The 20,285-nt window shown below is 38.1% G+C and overlaps 1 protein-coding gene across 1 annotated transcript in view; it reads right to left on the reverse strand.

Moving 5' to 3' along the window:
• The window catches only part of Bco2 (beta-carotene oxygenase 2), a 57,524-nt gene that overhangs the window by 21,576 nt on the left and 15,663 nt on the right, over positions 1 to 20,285 (reverse strand). Inside the window, exons 3-8 of the mRNA XM_017798082.2 lie at positions 16,912 to 17,123; positions 16,569 to 16,684; positions 15,491 to 15,593; positions 11,608 to 11,736; positions 10,603 to 10,763; positions 9,118 to 9,285 (exon numbers count right to left, since the gene is read on the reverse strand). Coding sequence (XP_017653571.1) covers positions 9,118 to 9,285; positions 10,603 to 10,763; positions 11,608 to 11,736; positions 15,491 to 15,593; positions 16,569 to 16,684; positions 16,912 to 17,123 — 889 coding nt within the window. The remainder of the gene's footprint in view (positions 1 to 9,117; positions 9,286 to 10,602; positions 10,764 to 11,607; positions 11,737 to 15,490; positions 15,594 to 16,568; positions 16,685 to 16,911; positions 17,124 to 20,285) is intronic.

The raw sequence follows: 20,285 nt of genomic DNA on the forward strand, positions 1-20,285 counted from the left end.
TATACAGATATATATGTGTGTATATAGACATATATATACACAGAAATATGTGTATATATATATATATATATTCAATGCAATTCCAATAAAAAATCCCCATGACATACTTCACAGAATTAGAAAAAAAAATCCTTAAATTTGTATGGAAGCCCAAAAGACCCCTTATAGCCAAAGCAACCCTGAACACAAAGAGCAACGCTGGGGGATTACTATATAGATCTCAAAGTATACCACAGAGCTATAGTCATAAAAACAGAACGGTACTGGCACAAAAGTAGACACATAGATCAATGGAACATCATTGAAAACCCAAATAAGAGTACACACAATTTCAGCTACCTGATATTTGACAAAGGTGCCAAGAACACACAATGGAGGAAAGACAACATCTTCAACAAATGGTGCTGGCAAAACTCGATCTCCATCTATGGAAGAACGAAACTAGATCCTTATCTTTCACCTTGCACAAAAGTGAACTCCAAATAGATCAAAGACCTCAATGTGAAACTCAAAACTCTGAAACTATTAGAAGAAAACATTGGCAGTAACCTATAAGATATAGATGTAGAAAAGGATTTTCTAAATAGGACAGCAGTTGCTCAGGAATTAAAGTCAACAATAAACAAGTGGGACCTCATTAAACTAAAAAGCTTCTGTACAGCAAAAGAAACAATTAAAAAAGTGAAGAGAAAACCCACAGAATGCAAAAAAAAAAAGTGAAGAGAAAAACCCACAGAATGGGAAAAATCTTCACCAGTAACACATCTGACCAAGGTTTAACATCCAGAATATATAAAGAACTCAATAAACAAAGAATCGAGAAGCCAAATGACCAACAGAGAGTTCTCAAAGGAAGAAATAAAGACGGCTAAGAAACATCTTTAAAAGTGTTCAATGTTGTTAGTAATTAGGGAAATGCAAATTAAAACCACCCTAAGATATCACCTTATCCTGGTCAGACTGGCTAAGATCAAGATAACAAATGATGCCACATGCTGGCGAGGATGAGGAGAAAGGCGAACACTCATTCACTGCTGGTGGGATTGTAAACTCGTGCAACTCCTACAGAAAGCAGCGTGGAGAACTCTTAAAAAACTAAAAATGAGGGGGTGGAGAGATGGCTCAGCGGTTAAGAGCACTGACTGTTCTTGCAGAGGACCCAAGTTCAGTTCCCAGCACCCACATGGCAACTACAAACTGTCCTTAGCTCCAGTTCCAGGGGAATCCGAAGCCCTTTTCTGACCTCCGCAGCATTGCAAAGATTTTTAAAAAACTAAAAATGAACCTACCATATGACCTGGTTATACCACTCCTTGGCATATACCCAAAGGACTCATGCTATTGTAGAGACACTGTACATCCATGTTTATTGCTGCTCTTTTCATAATAGCTAAGAGATGTGCCCCTCAAACTGATAAGTTGTTAACAAAAATGTGGTACATTTACACAATGGGATTCTACTTAGCAGTAAAGAAAGATGAAATAATGAAATTTGCAAGTAAATGGATGGATGGATCTAGAAACTGTTATACTAAGTGAAATAACACAGACTCAGGAAAAAAAAAAAAGACATATGTTCTCCCTCATTTGCAGTTCCTAGCACTAAATCCTTATAAGTGAGTGCATATCCTGATGTCACTTCAGGAATCAGGAACATGGAAGGAAACCAGGGAGGTAAAGGGAAAGAAGGAGCCTGAGAGACAATAGTAGGTGAAAGGTGCTACTAAGGGAGAAATATGGAAAAGGGGGGTAGTTAAAGGGGATGGGGGGTAGAAAGAGGACTATACAAAGAACCTTGGGAATAAGGGAGGAAAAATTCTCCCAACACACAGCAAGAAAAATCCTTAAACACAGAGGAACCCTATGGGGATGGAAGAAAGCCCTACCAGAAGCTATACAGTTGTTAAATGAAAATCCCAGTGCCAGCGGGGGGTTGCCCTCTTACGAGCTGTTGGCCAAAGGGGCCCTAGAGGTCCCCAAAACAACACAGGCCATTGCCAATAATGTCAGTTGTACTCTGGAAGTGAACAGTAAAATCCTATTGCTGAAGACACCATATGATGTGAGAGCACAGGAGAGGGAGAAATCAAGCTTGGACTAAGCTGGAAACTCCCTGCCACTGGATGGGTAGCTTTCTAGTGCCAGAAGGCAATATGCAAATGGCTGGGGGAGAACTGTCCCCTATAATTCTGCTCAACAAGGGACCCCACATGCTACACTATCAACATGCCAAACAAGATGTTACAGCTGGTGCAATAGTGGCATGTCTAGTGTATGTACAACCAGCAAATTTCGATTGAATATAATGCCTGCTCCTAGAGGTGGAACATACTTCTGGTACTGTAGACCAGGCCAAAGCCCTGTGGCTGGGGAGGATATAGGCCCCAGTGGGGAAGCCACTGCAATTGTTTTGTTAGATGGACGTGATGCACCTGCTAAAGTACCATCCAAGCATTTGTATTTACACCCATAGGTTAAGTTATTATAGCAGCCACTGCTTATATGTTCTTGCTTCTTCCTGTTTATGTTTTTATAGTAGATGGAATCCCACTGAAACTGGCCAACCGCCCATGGAAAACAGACGATGCAGAGACCCAAAAGTTCAGTGCCTTGCCACAACAGGAGGAAGATCATCCCACACCTACCACCCCCTCTGAGGCTCAGGGACTTTTGTGGAAGAGGTTGGCAAAAAGAATGTAAGAGCCAGAGGAAGGGGTGGTGTGTTAACTGGAAGTGTCCTTTGACCATTATGCCAGCAAGCTACAGTCACACCTTCTTCCCACACACATCAAGGAGTCAATGGAGGAGTCAGTTACCCCTCCCACCCAATCAGTTGGCCTTAGCTACATATGGGGGAGGGGCTAACAGTATATAAGCCAAGAACGCCACGAGGCACCTCTCTCACCATTTTGTGTAGCTGTCGGGAAGTCAAAGGAACTATGAGTGTGGACTTTAAAGCATAGCCATAAGTGGTGGTGGGGGTACCCACTCTTCTGTAAATAAGCCCCCACCCTATGCTCTGTTAGAAAGCCAACAAACTCGTTAGGATTTTTCAAAAAGAAAAAGAAAAAACAGAGCTAATCAAAACCTTCATTATTCCACCAAAGTTGACCCCATGTTGGCAAATCCTTTGGTCTTTGATTTCTTATTCCTATTTTCCCCGTTAAACTTCATCGCAATATATATTTTTTATGTAACCTGCTCCAAGTTATATATATGTAACCTGCTTTAAGTTATTTCTGGGGAAAAATGTGCTAAAAATTGCCTTTCTTTGGAAAAAAATAAAATAAAATAATAAATAATAAAAATGTTGGATGAAGCTGTACATTCTGGCTCACACCTTTAACCCCAGCACTTGGGAGTGAGAGATAGGCCTGGTCTACATAGTGAGTTTTAGGCTCTAGAGGGAGGGAAGGAGGGGTATCCAAAAAAAAAATTTTTAAGGGGGGACAAAATATTTAAAATAGAGAAGAAGGCTCACAGGTGAACTAGCTATTGGAGGTAATGTTTTCCCTGAGGACCTGAAGAGATAACTCAGCATCATTAGTAATTATGGAAATATAAATCAAAACCATGAAATATTACTTCACACCCATTAGAATGGTTATTTTCTTTAACAGAAAACAAATACTGAAGCTAGAGCAGTGAGACAAAATATTTAAAATAGAGAAGAAGGCTCACAGGTGAACTAGCTATTGGAGGTAATGTTTTCCCTGAGGACCTGAAGAGATAACTCAGCATCATTAGTAATTATGGAAATATAAATCAAAACCATGAAATATTACTTCACACCCATTAGAATGGTTATTTTCTTTAACAGAAAACAAATACTGAAGCTAGAGCAGTGATTTAATGGGGAACAGAGCTTGTTACACAAGCACAAGGGCCTGAGATCCAATCCTTAGAACCCACATAAAAGCTAGACATATAGCACAAGTGTCTGCAATCCCAGTGTTCCCATAGGGAAATGGGAGGCAGAGACAGGACAGTCCCAGAAGCTCGCAGGTCAGTTGGCCTGCTGCATGCAACAGAAAAACAGAAAATAGGCCCTGTCTGAAACAAGGTAGAAAGTGAGGACTGACATCTGAAGTTGTCCTGTGACCTTCACAAACTCACTATGGCATGTGTGTGCCCACACACACACTGCACACATGCCCATACACGCAGAAATAAAACAAATATTGATGAAAATGTGAAGAAATTTGAATTCTTGTGCATTGCTGGTGGATCTGAAAGATGGTATGACCCTATAGAAAAGTTTTCCAGTTCCTCACAGTTAGACAAAGAATTATGATATGGTTCAGTAATTCTACTTGTAGGTATGTACCTAAAAGGACTGAAGACTGGAACTCAAATATTCATATGACAATGTTCATAACAGCATTATTATAGCAGCCAAAAGGTGGAAATTCACTGTAGTACATGTTTTTGATCCCAGAACTTAGGAGGCAGAGGCAGTGGATCTCTGTGAGATCAAGGTCAGCCTGGTCTACATAGAAAGTTCCAGGTTAGCTGCGGCTATAGAGAGACTTAGTCTCAAAAAAATAAAAGGTGGAAATAACCAAAATATCCATCAACAGATGAAAAGAAAACTAGAGTATGGAATACACACACACACACACACACACACACACACACATATAAGACCTATGATATAATGTTCATTTGTAAGAAGGAATAGAATTCTGATGTATGCTACAAGAATGGGCCTTAAGAGCAATGATATGAAATAACTCAGAAAAAAATGGACAATGTCGTATCATTCCACTGATATGAAATATGTAGAATGAGAAAGTCCATAGAACCAGAAAGTAGAAAGAGGTTACCAAGAAATAGAGGCAGGAAAGAATAGAGAATTTTTTGAGACAGGGTTTCACTATGCAGCCCTGTCTGGCCTCTGCCTCCCAGGTCCTTGGATTAAAAAAATCATGTAATGAAATTAAGCTAAAAACCAATGAAAAACAAGAAAAATTTTCATACGTTGGAAAAGTATAAAACACATTTCAAAGAGGAAATCTTAATGAAAGCCAGAAAATGCTTGAACAGAAAGCTGAAAATGAGAAAATGCATCAAATCCTCTGAGGCGCGGCTAAAGCTCTGTTAGAGAGAAATGTGCAATGTCAAAAGCTTATGTTGTAGTGGGGAGGAAGATGAAAAGCAAACTAAGGATTCATACCTTAGCTAGAAAAAGAAGAGCATATTAAGCACAAAGAAAGTAGAAAAAGAAATAAAAAGAACAGAGATTGTTAAAATGTAAAGCACATTAAGTATCAACTAACCCCAAAAGATGGTATTTTGAATAAGCCTCATTAAATTGAATAGATCCTGACAAGCCAAAATTACCATATCAGGAATAAAAATGGGTGATGGGCAGATATATTTAAAATAACATAAGTCCAGGCATGGTGGTGCATGCCTGCAGTCCCAGCACGTGGGAGGCAGAGGCAGGGGGATCTCTGTAAGTTAAAGGCCACCCAGGTCTACATAGTGAGTTCCAGGACAGCTGGAGCTACAGAGAGACCCTGTCTCAAAAAGACAAAAACAAAAAAACAAAATAAATAAATAAATAAATAAAATAATGTAAGATAATATTATGGATAACTTTCCTCAATAAATCTGAAATTTTATATGACATGGATACATTTCTAGAAAAACACAATTTACCAAATCAGACACAATAAGAAATAGAGATTCGTAGTAATCCTAACTATTAAACAAACAGAATTCAAAATTTTAAATCTACCTATCTGGAAATATACAGGCCCAGAAGTTTTTTGTGTTATTTCAAAATTTAAGAAATAATGTCAATCCTATATAATCTCACCCAGAGAAAAGGAAAAGAGCAATTAATTTCTGGCACATATTAGAATTGCAAAACCTTGAAACCAAACCTTAATAAATCCATTACATAAAGGAAGAAATACAGGCCAATGTTATTCATGAAGTCAGATGTAAAACATTGTTAACAAAATGTGAGCATTACTTCAGGAACAGAAAGAGGTCATCTTAACACTCAAACATCAATCACTAGCTATCCCAGACATCTTTTTCCGTACTAGGGATTAAAACTAGGGCTTTGTGCCTGCTAAGAAAGTGTACTATCCCTGAGCTATATATCCCTTTTTACTTTTCATTTTGAGACACTGTCTCACAAAGTTGCCCAGCCTGGCCTTGATCTCATTCCGTAGCCTAGGCAGGCCTCTAACTTGTGGTCCTCCTTCCTCAGCCTTGCAAGTAGCTGGGAATACAGATCTGCCCCACCAGGCCCATCTTAAACAGTTTTAAGCAGGAATCAATGTACTTCACCACACTAATAGAATAAAAGAAAAAGTCAAGTGATGCTATAGTGAAAATAATAAGATTCAACACATAACCTTGATCAAAATTCTTAGTAATCTATGAGTAAATGGGAACTTTCCTGATCTAACAAAAGGTTGGGTATAGTAGCACATGGCTGTAATTACAGAACATGGTAGGCAGAGGCAGAAGGACCAGGAGTTCAAGGCCAGCTGTAGCTACACAATGAGTTTGAGGCCAGTCTGGACTTCATGAGACTCTGTCTCAAAAAGAAATATATTCATAATTTATGTTCACATGCAATCTGTGCACAAATATTTATAACAAATTTTGTCATAATCAACAAAATTGTAAACAACCAAGATGTCATTCAATTGGTGGATGAATATATAACTAGTACATCCACCCAAGAGACTATTATTCAGTAATTTAAGAGTTGTCAAAACACAAAAAGACATGGAGAAACCACAAATGTATGCTGCTTTAAAGAAAAAAAGAGTCAGCCTAAGCCAGGTGTGGTGGTACACACCTAATAGTCCTAGCATTCAAGAGATTAAGGGAGGGGAATTGTGGCAAGTTCAAGCCCAGCCTATGCTGCTTAGCAAGTACCAAGTCAACCAGGGGTATGTAAAAAATACTCTGTACAAGAATAATAATAAAGTTCAGCCTGAAAAGCCTACACATAGCATGAGTCCATCTATATGACATTATGAAAGACAAAACTACAGAGATAGCAAAAAAATTAGTTAACACAAAGAGTGAACCCTAGAATAAACTATGGACTTTAGTTAGTAATAACTTTAGTTAGTAATAATGGATCAATATTGGCTCATTAAATATGGCAAATGTATAATAACGATGAAAGATGTCAATACTAGGCTGGTAAGACAGCTCAGAGGGTCAAAGGGCTTGCTGTACAAGCCTCACAACCTGTGTTCAATCCCCAGAGCCCTTGGTGGATGGAAAGAACCAAGTCCCAAAAGTTGTCCTCTGACTCCCATGTATGTGCAGCCCCCCATACACATCATACATGCACACATACACATACCCAGTAATAATAATAAATAAAGTACATTTTAAATGTTAATATTCAAAGAACTAAGGGAGAAGAGTATACAGAAACTCTTCATACTTTATGCTTATTTTTTCTTTAAAGCTAAAACTGCTCATAATACAGTCCATTAGTTTAATAGGCAGCAAGCAACATACTGAGATGTAAAATGCTGAAAACTTTTCTTCTCAGACAGGAAGCCAGATAAGGATTCATTAACATCACTTACATTCTACCTTCTACTGGGGATCTAGTGACAGAAGACGTAATATATATGTAGATACTTGATTTTTCTATATAACAAACATATGATAATATTTTCATAACTTTACCATGGGAAGATAATCTAAAAGATGATACACAATATATTGGTCAAAAGGAAGAAAATTTACAACCTAGACCATATTAAATTAAGAATATCCCCAGCAAAAGCACAAGTAAGATAACCTAATAAAGGTACCTATAAAAAAAAACCTGTAGTAATTACATGCTCGGTGGTACAGTGTTAAACATTTTCCATCTGAGATAGGGAGAACGATTGCCACTATCATTTTATATTCAACCTGAAGTCTTCACTGGAATGTTAAGGCAAGAAAAAGAAATAAATGGTCTAAATATTAGAGAGAAATAAAACCATCATTTTCAGATAAAATGATTGTGTATATAGAAAGTCTGAAATAATTTGCAAATTATTTAAACTAATACATTAATTTATCAAGATATCTGAATATGAGATCAACATACAAAATCAACTGCATTTTAATATACTAGAAACAAAATGGAAGTTTAACTGATATCATTTACAACTATTTCAAAATATGCAAAATGCCTAGGAATAAATTTAGCAACAATGTGTGATGTCCAAACAATGACAAGTATAACACTATTGAGAGGAATCAAAGATGCAAATAAACAGAGCATCCCAAGTTCATAGATTGGAAGACGCAATATATTATAAAGATATTTCATTATCCCCTAACTGACCTATACTTTAAATACTTGGCAAAAACTGCCAAGTTGACCCAAAAACTTATGGGAGCACAGAATCAAAGGAGAACCTAGGCAATCTCTGAAAAAACAGGCAAAAAGCTTAAATGACAGCTATCGACACCTCCCATAAATTATAATGTTAGCTTAATATAAAATACTGTTTTTAAAAAAACTATAAACATTTTTAAAAATAGCTGAAAAATAGAACTACAGATGAAGCCAATTTATATTGCATAATGCAATGAAAAAAAAATTTGAAACAGGGTCTCCCTGTAGCCCCAGCTGTCCTGGAACTCACTGAGTAGACCAGGCTGCCCTTGAACTCACAGAGATCTGCCTGCCTCTGCCTCCCGAGTGCTGGGATTAAAGGCGTGCACCACCACACCCGGCTTGTAACGAAAGTTTTTATCTTGGACTTTTTCTTGGAAAAAAGTCCTTCAGTCAGATGAACTGATACACTGACAGTCCATCTTACTATCCCACCAATTTATCTTAAGTATGTTTAGTGTGTTAAGTGTAATATGGAACTAACCACAATTGCTTCACAACACATAGCTTTACGTCTTTACCGTGATTTTTATTTATTAGTCATTAAATAAGCTACTTAGGATTATTTTTAATACAAAATGCATGACAAACCTGTTTCTTCAAAGCTTTAAAACTACTCTCCTTCCTCATTTGTCATGGGGGCAAGAGAAACAGGAAACTCCAGAGCCAAAGCCAGATCTTGACTAATTCTAAATTATTTTGGCAATCCCTGACAAATCAGAGCTGTTTACCTGATCAAGCCCTTCCCCAGTTTTCCTGAGGTTCTGTAGTTGGTAAATGTCTATGTTTCTTCCATCATCTTGACAGCACAGATCAATCACAACACAGCCCTGGTCCTCAAAGGCATTGATTTGATGAAAAGTAGCAAAAGGTTTGCTGTAGTACATCCCTGGAAGAGGCTGCAGGGGAAACATAATGAGGAAAGAGACATTCTATTTCCTTTCTGTCCTTTTCCTTCTCTCCCCATCTCCTCTCCCCTTTCAGAAATAGATCTGCAAAGCTCAAATTAAGAGGCTAATCCCCCCTTTATATGACATACTCAGTATGTCAAAGGAAGTAGAATCCAGAATATAGAAACAAATACACTTATCTAAGCATTGCTTACTTAAGTCGTCTCTTCATATTAATCAATGAACAGGGACTATTTGACATGGGCCAATGCACTGCTATGACTAATTCAAAAGATTTTATGAAAAATGGTCTAAGGTTTTAAAGGATAAATAAATCCTAGAGTCTAACTACAAGATTAAGTAGAAAATACTTCTGCTGAGTAGACTTACTATAAATTGACTAATTGAAAAATACACTCATAATCCAAATTATTTTGTAATGGAAATTCAGATAGATTTAGAGTACTACCTTCTTAGAGAGATAAAATGTAGACAAATACAATACCACTATTACTAATCAAGAATATAAGAAGGCATCCAACCAACATACTTTGACCCTGGTTGGATTATGACATTTGCATAGGAAGAAGTCTCAGAAGCAACCACTTTAAGTCTTTCTTTTTTCATGTGTATGAGTGTTTCGAGTGCAAGTGTAAGTGCACCATGTGCATACAGTGCCCTCATAGGCCAGAATAGGGTGACATATCCCCTGGAACCGAAGTTACAGATGGTTGTTCATGCCATGTGGGTGCTGGAAACTGAACCAGGTCCTCTGGAAGAGCAGTAAATGCTCTTAATTGCTGAGCCATCTCTCCAGCCGCTACTTTAAGTCTTAAAGTATCATTGCAGAAGTTACATAAGATAAATAAGATAAATAAGACTTCTCTGCAACTATTATATCAGAAAACATATATCTTCCTAAATGCTCTTTTAAATAAATCAGATGATTAAAGGAATAAAAAGAATTTCCTACAATTTTCTAACATGCAAAGTCTACTATGCTAATTAGTAAGTAGTTAGCCCAACTAGCAGAAGAAAATAATATCCTTAATCAGGAATGTCTTTAAAATAATGTCCAGTAAGGTGAAAACTCAGCTATACAGAAATTCACATTTAGGGCCAGACATTTTCATTATAAATATGCTCAAAATACTCAACCTGAGGCCAGTGTGGTGGCGCACACCTTTAATCCCAGCACTTGGGAGGCAGAGGCAGGAGGATCTTTGTGAGTTTGAGGCCAGCCTGATCTACACAGCAAGTTCCAGTACAGCTGGGGTTACAGGGAGACCCTGTCTCAAAAAGGCCAAAAAAAAAAAAATACTCAACCTGTCCAGTGTGTTTATTCACCACATGAAACCGCGTATTATACTGGGGTTCCCAGCTTATCCCATCGGAAAAGGCCTTTCCTCGAATTTTGGAAGTGATTATTCTCCACAGCTTCATTTTTAGAGGCTGTTCAATGAAGATTATGTAGTTCCTCGTCATTCCTAAGAGGTTCCAGGAAACAATGAAATGTTACTTGGCAAGACAGAATAGGTTGAAATGTGGCAGTTGTGATCCCGTCTGAATGCCTGGCACATAACTGCTGACCTACACAAACATCATCCAGAAATACCTCCGTTTCCCAGCTCTACTACACGTTTCCTGTTTCTACATTTTAAAAAAGAGAACTGCTAAGAATATCAGGGTTGGATGCCCTCGGCTTGCTTTTTGTCTCTTCTTTCCTTTTTGAATTATCTTGTTTTAAGAATAAAGGAAAGCATGATATGAAAGTGCCATGTATGCTCTGTGCATTTCTTCTTTGGTACCTTTTCCTATACTTGATGGGGTTAGGACCTAGGACTATTTGGGCTATAGCGATTTATAATACACAAAGTAAAGGCTGACAAAATTTACACAGAATATAAGTTCCCCCCAAATAGTCAAGGCCTTTTCACATGTGATTAGTATCTTGGGACTTTAACGTTGCCTAAACGCTTAATTATCACGTAACTTATGAGTAACTACTTACACAAAGCAGCTATGTCTCCTCAAGCAACCTGCAGGCTAGCATAAGAAGGACATGTCTAGATAGAATAAACTGGCATTAATGTAACCCTGATAAGCACTGTACTTGTCAAAACTAATCCCTCTGGTCAAGTGTGGTGGCACATGCCTTTAATCCCAGCAGAGGCAGGTGGCTCTCTGTGAGTTCAAGGTCAGTCTGGCCTACATAGTAAGTTCTAGGCTAGCCAAGGCTACATAGTGAGACCCTAACTCAAAGCAACTAATCCCTCTGATACAGCAGCACTAAAGTGAAGCCTGCTGCAACTGGCTCCTCTCTGGACTCACCAAAACTATGGTAGTAAGAAGGCTTCATTCTCTCTTCAGAAGCAATAGAACATATCACCTGGGCTCCATGAATTGTCTCCCCAGGCTCCCCCTTTTCTGGAGGGACACGAATAACATTATAGCAGGAACCTAGAAGACAGAGAAGTTCTGTCTTAACTGTTTTGCACACATTTTAGAATAAAAGATGGCCCTTGGCCCTTGCTAGGACTTGGCATTTCACTAGAACTTGGCATTTCGCAAGCATGATATACCTAGGTATTGACAGATCAACTAACAACATACATTATGCAGTTACTTGGTGAATGAATATTTAGGTGATACTGAATTATCTTCCTGGTATTGTAATTTCCAGTATAGGTCATGATGAACTTGCATAACGTGAAATTTTGCCATCTCCATTGTTTGGGAACAAAATAAGTATGTACTCCTTTCTGGGTTCACTTGCTCCACAACCATTTGCTGAATGCTAACCATAGTCCTAAACACTGCCCTAAATATTTTAAACATGATATTCCAGATAACTGTATACCACAGTATACAAAACAGACAAAAATATGCTTCTATAAAGCTCCAATTCGAACAAATCATGTAAGTAAATTTGCAATGCATCAGATGGTGATACAAACTACAATAGAAAACAAACCAGGACTGGGGTATGTAGTGACTATGTAAGAGTGGGGATTACTGTCTGCCGTTTTGAATATGGTGGTCTGGGAAGGCTTTTGCTAAGTAGATGATGACATTTAAGTGAAGGCCCAAAAGAATTAAGGAAGAGACCTTTGAGACTATCTGGGAGAAAGGCATTCAAAGCAGAGGAAAGAGGAAATGCAACCAGGAACGGTTTGGAGTGTTCAAATAATAGCAAGAAGGCCACTGTGGTCCTAATAGGTGAGGAGAGTCTAAAAGATGAGACCAGAGAAGTGGGTGGGTAAAAGGCCAACTGCAACTGCTATGTTAAGAATACAGAAAAGGAAAAAGCAAAGAAACTAGCTGAAAGGTTATTGCAGTAACTTTAAATGAGAGGACATGCCGGCTCAAAAATAGTGGAGTGACCATGGAAGTGTTAATGTGAAATGGTTGGATCTTGGAGATATTTTAAGGCATTGCTGAGATTACTCTTTGATTTATTGAGTGTATATGTGAAAGAGAAATATGAAGAATGGTTCCAAAGTTGCCATAACCAACCGGAAGGATGGCGTTACCATCAACTGAGATGAAGAAGATTTGTCTTGAGAAAGTTTGGAGAAAAGGTTCAGGAATTCAGTCTTCTAATGTCTGTTTGACAACCTTGTAAAAACACTGAGTAAGCAATTACTTATAAATTACTTTGGAGATCTAGGTGAAAGATTCAGACAGGTTTGGAGAGCCCACCATGTATATATAAAACAACATGTTTTGTACAGTGGTATAAAGAACTGACAGACAAGAACAGTGACTGTCTAGTATGAAGAATGTATTTTAAATAAGTCTTAAAAACTTGTGCTGGAGAGATGGCTCGATGGTTAAAAGCACTGGCTGCTCTTGACAAGGACCTGGGTTTGATTCCCAGGACCCACATGGCAGCTAACAACCATCCATAACTCCAGTTCCAGGGGATCTGACACCTTTTTCTTACCTCCACGGGTTTTGCATGACACGGGTGCACTTACATACATGCAAGCAATATACTCGTATACATAAAATAAATAATAAAAAAATAAAATATTTTTTAAAAACTAAGTGGATTGATAAAATATTCAAAGCGTATTTGCTAATTTCTAAAGAGGCTCTTAAAATATTTGGAAATATTTGGAGAAGATAAAACTTCGTTATGATTTGTAGCTGGCTTCCTTAGTCTTTTTCCTAAGCTTTTCAGTTCCTTAAAGTATAAATTAATTACAGGCATTTTATTTTCATACAATCAGAATCACTAGACTTCCTCCAAACCTATCCTAGGTAATCAAGCTCCTTGCAGCTACCTATACACTACACTCCAGTTCAAAACTTTCTCACTGAACCAGATAAGCAAATGAGAAAACAGCAGTGGGTTTGGTGTTAGTCGGGATTAGAAAAGAAAAGGATCTCCTATCCTGGCAACTGGATTACCCAACTCACTGAATTGAAACAGTCAATGAAGTATTCTAACCACAAGGCTGAGAATATCCTAAAGGCATTAAAGACTGAGAATTTAGGACTGAGAATATCCTAAAGGCATTAAGCAAGACAGGCACCTTGATGCAGAGGAAGGTTGTGGGTAGAGGAAATCTGCTTGCCTCAGCACATTGTGTCTGACGCTGGCAGATGTTTCAGGAGGTTGCGTAAACAGAAAGCTGAAACACGGTAACAAGAGCGGGTGCTTATGACTGTTACTTGGTTAACAGACAATAAGAAGTGGGGATTTTTTTTTTTTTGCTTTATTTTAAAGGTTTTTTTTTTTTAATTTTATGTGTATGAGTGTTTTGCCTGAATGTATATAAATGCACCCATGTCATGCAAATGCCCTCAGAGGCCAGAAGAGGGCATCAGAACCCCTAGAACTAGAATACAGAGTTACAGGTTGTGAGCCGCTCCATGTGGATGCTGGGAACCAAGCCCTGGTCCTCTGCAAAAGCAGCCAGTGCTCTTGTCATTGAGCCATCATCTTTCCAGTTCCAAGAAGGGGGAGGGGGTTTAATGAGCAGAAAAGATGAGCAGACCAAGACAAACCTACTGAATCATTGAGCCCATCGAGCCATGTTACCAATAAGGATCCAGGGCATCCTATCTGTACCTGAGCAAATAAAACTACAGTATTTGTCTTCATAAATATTCATTATGTAAATATAAAAGTTCAGAGAAGCAATCCACAAGGTCAATTACTCTCCAAAAGCATACCATTAACTGATACAAAGGTTTCATTGTTTGTCGACATGATTAGTAGTTGTGAATATCTAATACTAACATACTCTTGTTCAGAGACACCTGTACTCAAATACAGAAACAAGAATTTACAGAGAGAGTGGGTGTATAGGCTAAAAGGCCCTTAACAAGTGGAGAAAGAATGAGACTGAGTGTTAAGTAATACCAGTACAGTCTTCCAGATTTGATGCAAATCTCGTAAGAAAGCCCAACAGAGTAACTCAGAGCAAGTGTTTGTGTGTGAAGGCAGACCTACCTTGAGAGACATAGAAACTAGCCTAAGCAAATGGCTGCAACCTCCTTGAAGTTCACTGCCCTCCCCTGTAAAAACCGTGGTAATAGAAGGCACTTCCTCAGAGCTTTGGCACCAGCCCATCTTGGATACTCAATAAACACTAGCTATAATTATTAGCTATTAGAACAGGTAGCACATGGATAAGCAGCCAAGAGGTATGGTGTATGCAGTTGTGAATGCTATCCACTTATGGCTTTAACTTACCTTGTAGTGAATTGATTTAAGAAAAAAATTCCCTCCTGTGTCATAGACAACATACCTTTTCTGCAGCATTCTAAATTTCTCATATTTACAATATTATACTTCTTAAAAGTTCAAATTCAAGAGCTATGTACTAAAAATCCCAGCAAGGCTTGTAAGCGCCAAATCATAACGGAACATAAATACTAAGTTTTGCTGAAAAGGACATATAGACGCTGGGCATGGTGGCATGCACCTTTAATCCTCGGGAGGCAGAGGCAGGTGGATCTCTGTGATATTGAGGCCACCCTGGTTCACATCGTGACTTCCAGGTGAGCTGTGACTGGTACAAAAGGACCACAGAATGTATACTTAGTGATAAATCACATATTTTAACCTCAGCAATGTCACTTTGAAGACTTCTTTCTGAACCCTCAAATGAAATTTCATGTTCACAACTTAACCACAATAGAATCTTGGGAAGACATTTATTCCCGATTATCTCTAAAAAGACTTCCATCTTCCCTTCACCTCTTGGCCCGTAGGTGTTGCCCATGTTGTATGCTGTTCCATCTGGGTCGTAATGAGGATGTGCGGTCGCTCCATTCACGGCAATGAATTTGCTCCAGTCTACCTGCAAGTTTAAGATATCAGAGAATGGTAAAATACACACATCTTTATTAACATAAATTAGCAAAAACCATACAGGAATGTCAGCTGTGTTAAGAGTATGATATGAAGGTAGAGAACAAGCTCAAATTTCTTACCTTTGAAAAATCAAAATTATTTTTTCCACTGAAGTAAAAGAAACAGAAACAAAACAACAAAACTAGCACTACCACTACCATCACAAACAACAAAAAACCTGGCGAGATTTTTTTAAGATCTCAAGAAAGTTCAAAAGAAGCATAAGATTTAAAATTTCGGTCTGAAGTGAGAGTACATACTTGTAATCCCAGCACTTGGGAGGCTGAGGCAAGATCACCAATTCAAAGTACATAGTGAGTTCCAGGCCAACCCAAGCTACAAAGCAAGAGACTCTCAGAAAATTTATCCTGAGATGGAAAGATGGCTCAGCAGTTAAGTGCACTGGTTGCTCTTGTAGAGGACCTGGGTTTGATTCCCAGCACCCACATGGTAGCTAATAACCATCCATAACTCCAGTTCCAGGGGATCCAATGCCCTCTTCTAACCTGCTCAGACATTGTACAACATGGGTGCACTTACATCCATGCAGGCAATACATTCATATACATCAAATAGAAATAATAAAATATTTTTAAATTTGTCCTGAATTTTATTTAATGTGTCAAGGCAATCTGGGTATATGATCTCTAGTCCGGTAGTAATCGTGGTTAGCCCATGTCAGGGCTATTTTCCCTTTATCCTGGCCTTCTGATACTAAGACTGAGGTAGTTTGGGGCTAGCCTTAAGGAAAGCCAACCCCACAGCCCATTCTCATCAGGACAAAGGGATTAAATTAATGGATAACTTTGCTTTTGTGGGGTTAACCTCCAATTTCTTCTTTTGGTGTCTACTATTCTAGAAGGTATTTTGAATGGAAAGAAAATCTAAGACCTATTTTCTTTCATTGTGGGCTACACATTACCTTTTCTGTTCTTTCCAAGGTTTCAATGTTCACTTTATTCATAAAATTGGTCTCAGTACTCAAGTAGTAATCACCCTTGTATTGTACATAGTTGACATTGGTGTTGTCAGTCATGGCTGAAACCAAACAGCAGAATTATTGAGAACCACAGCTTGTTGGAGCAGATCCTAAGCATTCTCAGAGGGAAATCATTTTCAACATTCCCCCCCCCACTCTCTCTCTCTTACACATACACACACACACACACACACAATGCATATTTTTCAAGATTTATATGCATATAAATAATTTAAATAACAATAACCATTACCTGTAAATTCCAAGCAATTTAAAGGCTCCTTACCAGGAGGCTCAAACCTTGACATGAAACGTTCAAAAATACTCTTGCATGGATCAGGAAGAGCCAGTGTGCCAAATTCTGAAATCACAATTCTGTTTCCAATGCTGTTGGCCTTGTATGTGTCACTCTGTAGGAACCTGCTCCTGTACATCACTGTTCCCTTCTCCATCTTGAACTGGTGGAGCAAAGACATTCCATCAAACCAGTGATTATATCTGCAAATAGAAGAGATTAGAAAACTACTTATCAGTAAGGGAAACAGAGGGTCAAAATAAGGGGCAGAGTGATATATTTGTATATCAGACACAAAGATAAATAAGTAACATGGGTCCCCAGCATCACCTGATCACTCAGAGGAGTTGAAACTAAGGAACAACAGTGTTCTGAATTCCCAGGAGTACAACAGGGCAGAGCACCTTGCGTTCTCCTGACCCTTCCTTACCTTATGACCCTTCTCCCCTGTCAAAAAGCCACATTCCAGGGGTCTGAAGAAAAATCCTACAATGGTGACTTCTAAGATAATTCTGATCTCTACCCCATGGCTAAGAGAACAGAGAAAGATTGGCACTTTCCAAAGTAGAATAAGTTCCTAAAAAGAAATAATTATCTATCCAAGTGATAGAACTGGACCATTGGAATGGCTGAGCAGGAAAAGATGCTTGCCAGCAAGCCTGATGACCTGAGTTCAAGCCCCAGGACCCACATGGTGGAAGGAGAGAATAGACACAAGTTGTCCTCTGACCTCCACATACATATGATCCTGTTTGAGGTCATCAGCCTGGATGAGAAAACCTGACATCACCTTAAAGCACAGGCTGTATTTGCTCACCCAGGTTCCTATCAACATTATTCACAATAGCAAAAAGAAAAAAAAGAAGCAATTCAAGTATCCACTGATAAATGAATAAGCAAAATGTTCACATTGTGGAGGTTCAAGTATGCCACCCCAAAATATACCACTTTGACATACAATTTTGAGCTAAAATTTAGCATTTGAAAAACAGCAGCTGTAAGGTGCTCTGTGACCACCTGTTTCCTTCCCAAGAGCAGGGAAATGAGGCCAGGCATGGTGGGGCATGCCCTTAAGTCCCAGCACTTAGGAGGAAGAGGCAGGGGGATCACTGTGAGGTCGAAACCAGCAAGTTCTAGGCCAGCTGGGGCTACATAGTGAGACTCTGTCTCAAAACCGAGAGAGAGAGAGAAAGAGAGAGAGAGAGAGAATAAAGGAAATCCTGTTATATGCTACAGCATGAATGAAACTTGAGGATCATTATGCTAAGTAAAATAAGACAATCATAAAAAGATAAACACTGTACGATTCTACTTATATGAGGCATTTAAGAAAATCCAGGGGCCATCGAAGGCACAGTGGGTGAACGTGCTGCCACCCAGTCTGATGAGCTGAATTCAATCCCTAGGAACCATACGGTGGAAGGAGAGAACTGAGTCCGACAAGATGTCCTCTGATCTCCACAAGCACACATTATGACACACGTATGCACACATACACATATACAAACACTAAATATATAAATGTAATTTAAAGTTTAAATGAAATAAAGTAGCTTTTATGGAAAATTTTAAATTTACAATTTAAAATAAAATAAAGTAGTTTTTACAAAAAGACAGGAAGAATGTTGATTAATGGACTATTGCTGGTTAATTGGTACTTCAGTTTTGCAAGATGAGAAAATTCTGGAAAGCTGTTTCACAATATGTAAACTGCTGAACTTTACACTTAAAATGATTAAGATGTAAATTTTACATTATGTGTCTTTTACCACAATTTTTTAATGTAGGAAAAAAGAAGAAAAGGTCCCCCTTATTCTAACAATTTCACGTCCTCTTTTGTCACATACACAATTTCAGTAAGTTCCTGGGTCTGTTTCTGGGCCTCCTAATCTGAACCATTCACCTGTTTCCCTGTGCATAAACCAGTACCACAATGTGTCAATTGTAGAGAACTTATAGTGATTTTAATATTTGGTATGGCATTAAATTTTTTCATCTTAGGGGCTGGAGAGATGGCTGGCATGGCAGTTAAGAATCCTGGCTGCTTTTGCTGACGACACGGGTTCACTTCCCAACACTGACATGGTGGCTAACAACCTTCTATAACTACAGTACCAGTGGATCCGATGCCCTCTTCTGGCCTCCACCAGCACTGTATACATGGGTATGCTTATGTGCAGGCAAGACACTCATTCATACATATAAAATAAAAATAAATAAAAAATGTTTTCAAGTTTTTCATCTTAAGTGTTTTCTTCACAATTCTTACATATAACACATATATGAAATTGTGTTAAGAAACAATCCATTATGTTCTATTTTCACAAGCATTTTATGATAAAAGAATGATGAATTTGAACACAAAGCTTTTCTCAGCTTTTATAAAAATAATTCTATGATTATTTTTCCTTAGACTAATTTAGTGTAGTCATGTGACATGAGCAGATTTCCTAATAACAAACCTACCTTGCATCCTTGGAATTGATTCCACCTAATCATTGTGTTTTTATTTTCAATGTGACATTAGGTTTTGTTTGTTAATAAAATGTTCCTTCATGCCAAATTACCGTTATATATTTTGTTCTTTTGCATGGATATTTCTCAGTCTGATGTTTCCTTTCTTGCACTATCTTCATCATGTTTAGCTATCAATATGATACCTCTTTCACAGAATCAACTGGTGCATTTCCCTCCATTTCAATGCTCTGACATAATTTTTTAAAATATTTTATTTATTATTTTTATGTGCAGGAGTGTATTGCCTGCATGTATGTGAGTGCACCCATGTTGTGCAATGCCACAGAGGTCAGATTCCTCTGGAACTGGAGTTAAGGGTGGTTTGTAGCCGCCATGTGGGTACTGGGAATCGAACCTGGGTCCTCTGCAAGAGCAGTCAGTGCTCTTAACCACTGAGCTATTTTAAAAGCTTTATCAGGAGTACCTCATATTTGAAGTTTTAGTAGAGTCATCTTTGAAATAATCTAGGCCTTATGCTTGGTGTTTGTTTGTTTGTTTGGGAGGTTTTCATTTGTTTGTTTTTGAGGAATATGTCTTTAGTTAGTTTTTCTATTTCTTTTTTTTTAATTTTTAAAAATGATTTATTTAATAACAATATACTTAGAAGAAGCATATCATTACAACACAATTGACATATTCAATAACGTTTTCCTGAGGTAGGATGCATCTCTTTCAAAAGTGGCTGTAAATTTTTAAGTTCACAGTTGAATTAATAGTTATATAATATTGAACTCAGTATATAAGCCCTGTGAGACATAAAATTGAATGAGCTTTTAGCCTTTAAAAAAGATTTCCATTTCATTTTAAAATATACTATTTCTTACAAAAAGACTCAGTTTTTGCTACTA

Source organism: Nannospalax galili, unplaced genomic scaffold (genome assembly GCF_000622305.1).
Source record: "Nannospalax galili isolate Female #2095 unplaced genomic scaffold, S.galili_v1.0 scaffold335, whole genome shotgun sequence".
NCBI lineage: Eukaryota > Metazoa > Chordata > Mammalia > Rodentia > Spalacidae > Nannospalax > Nannospalax galili.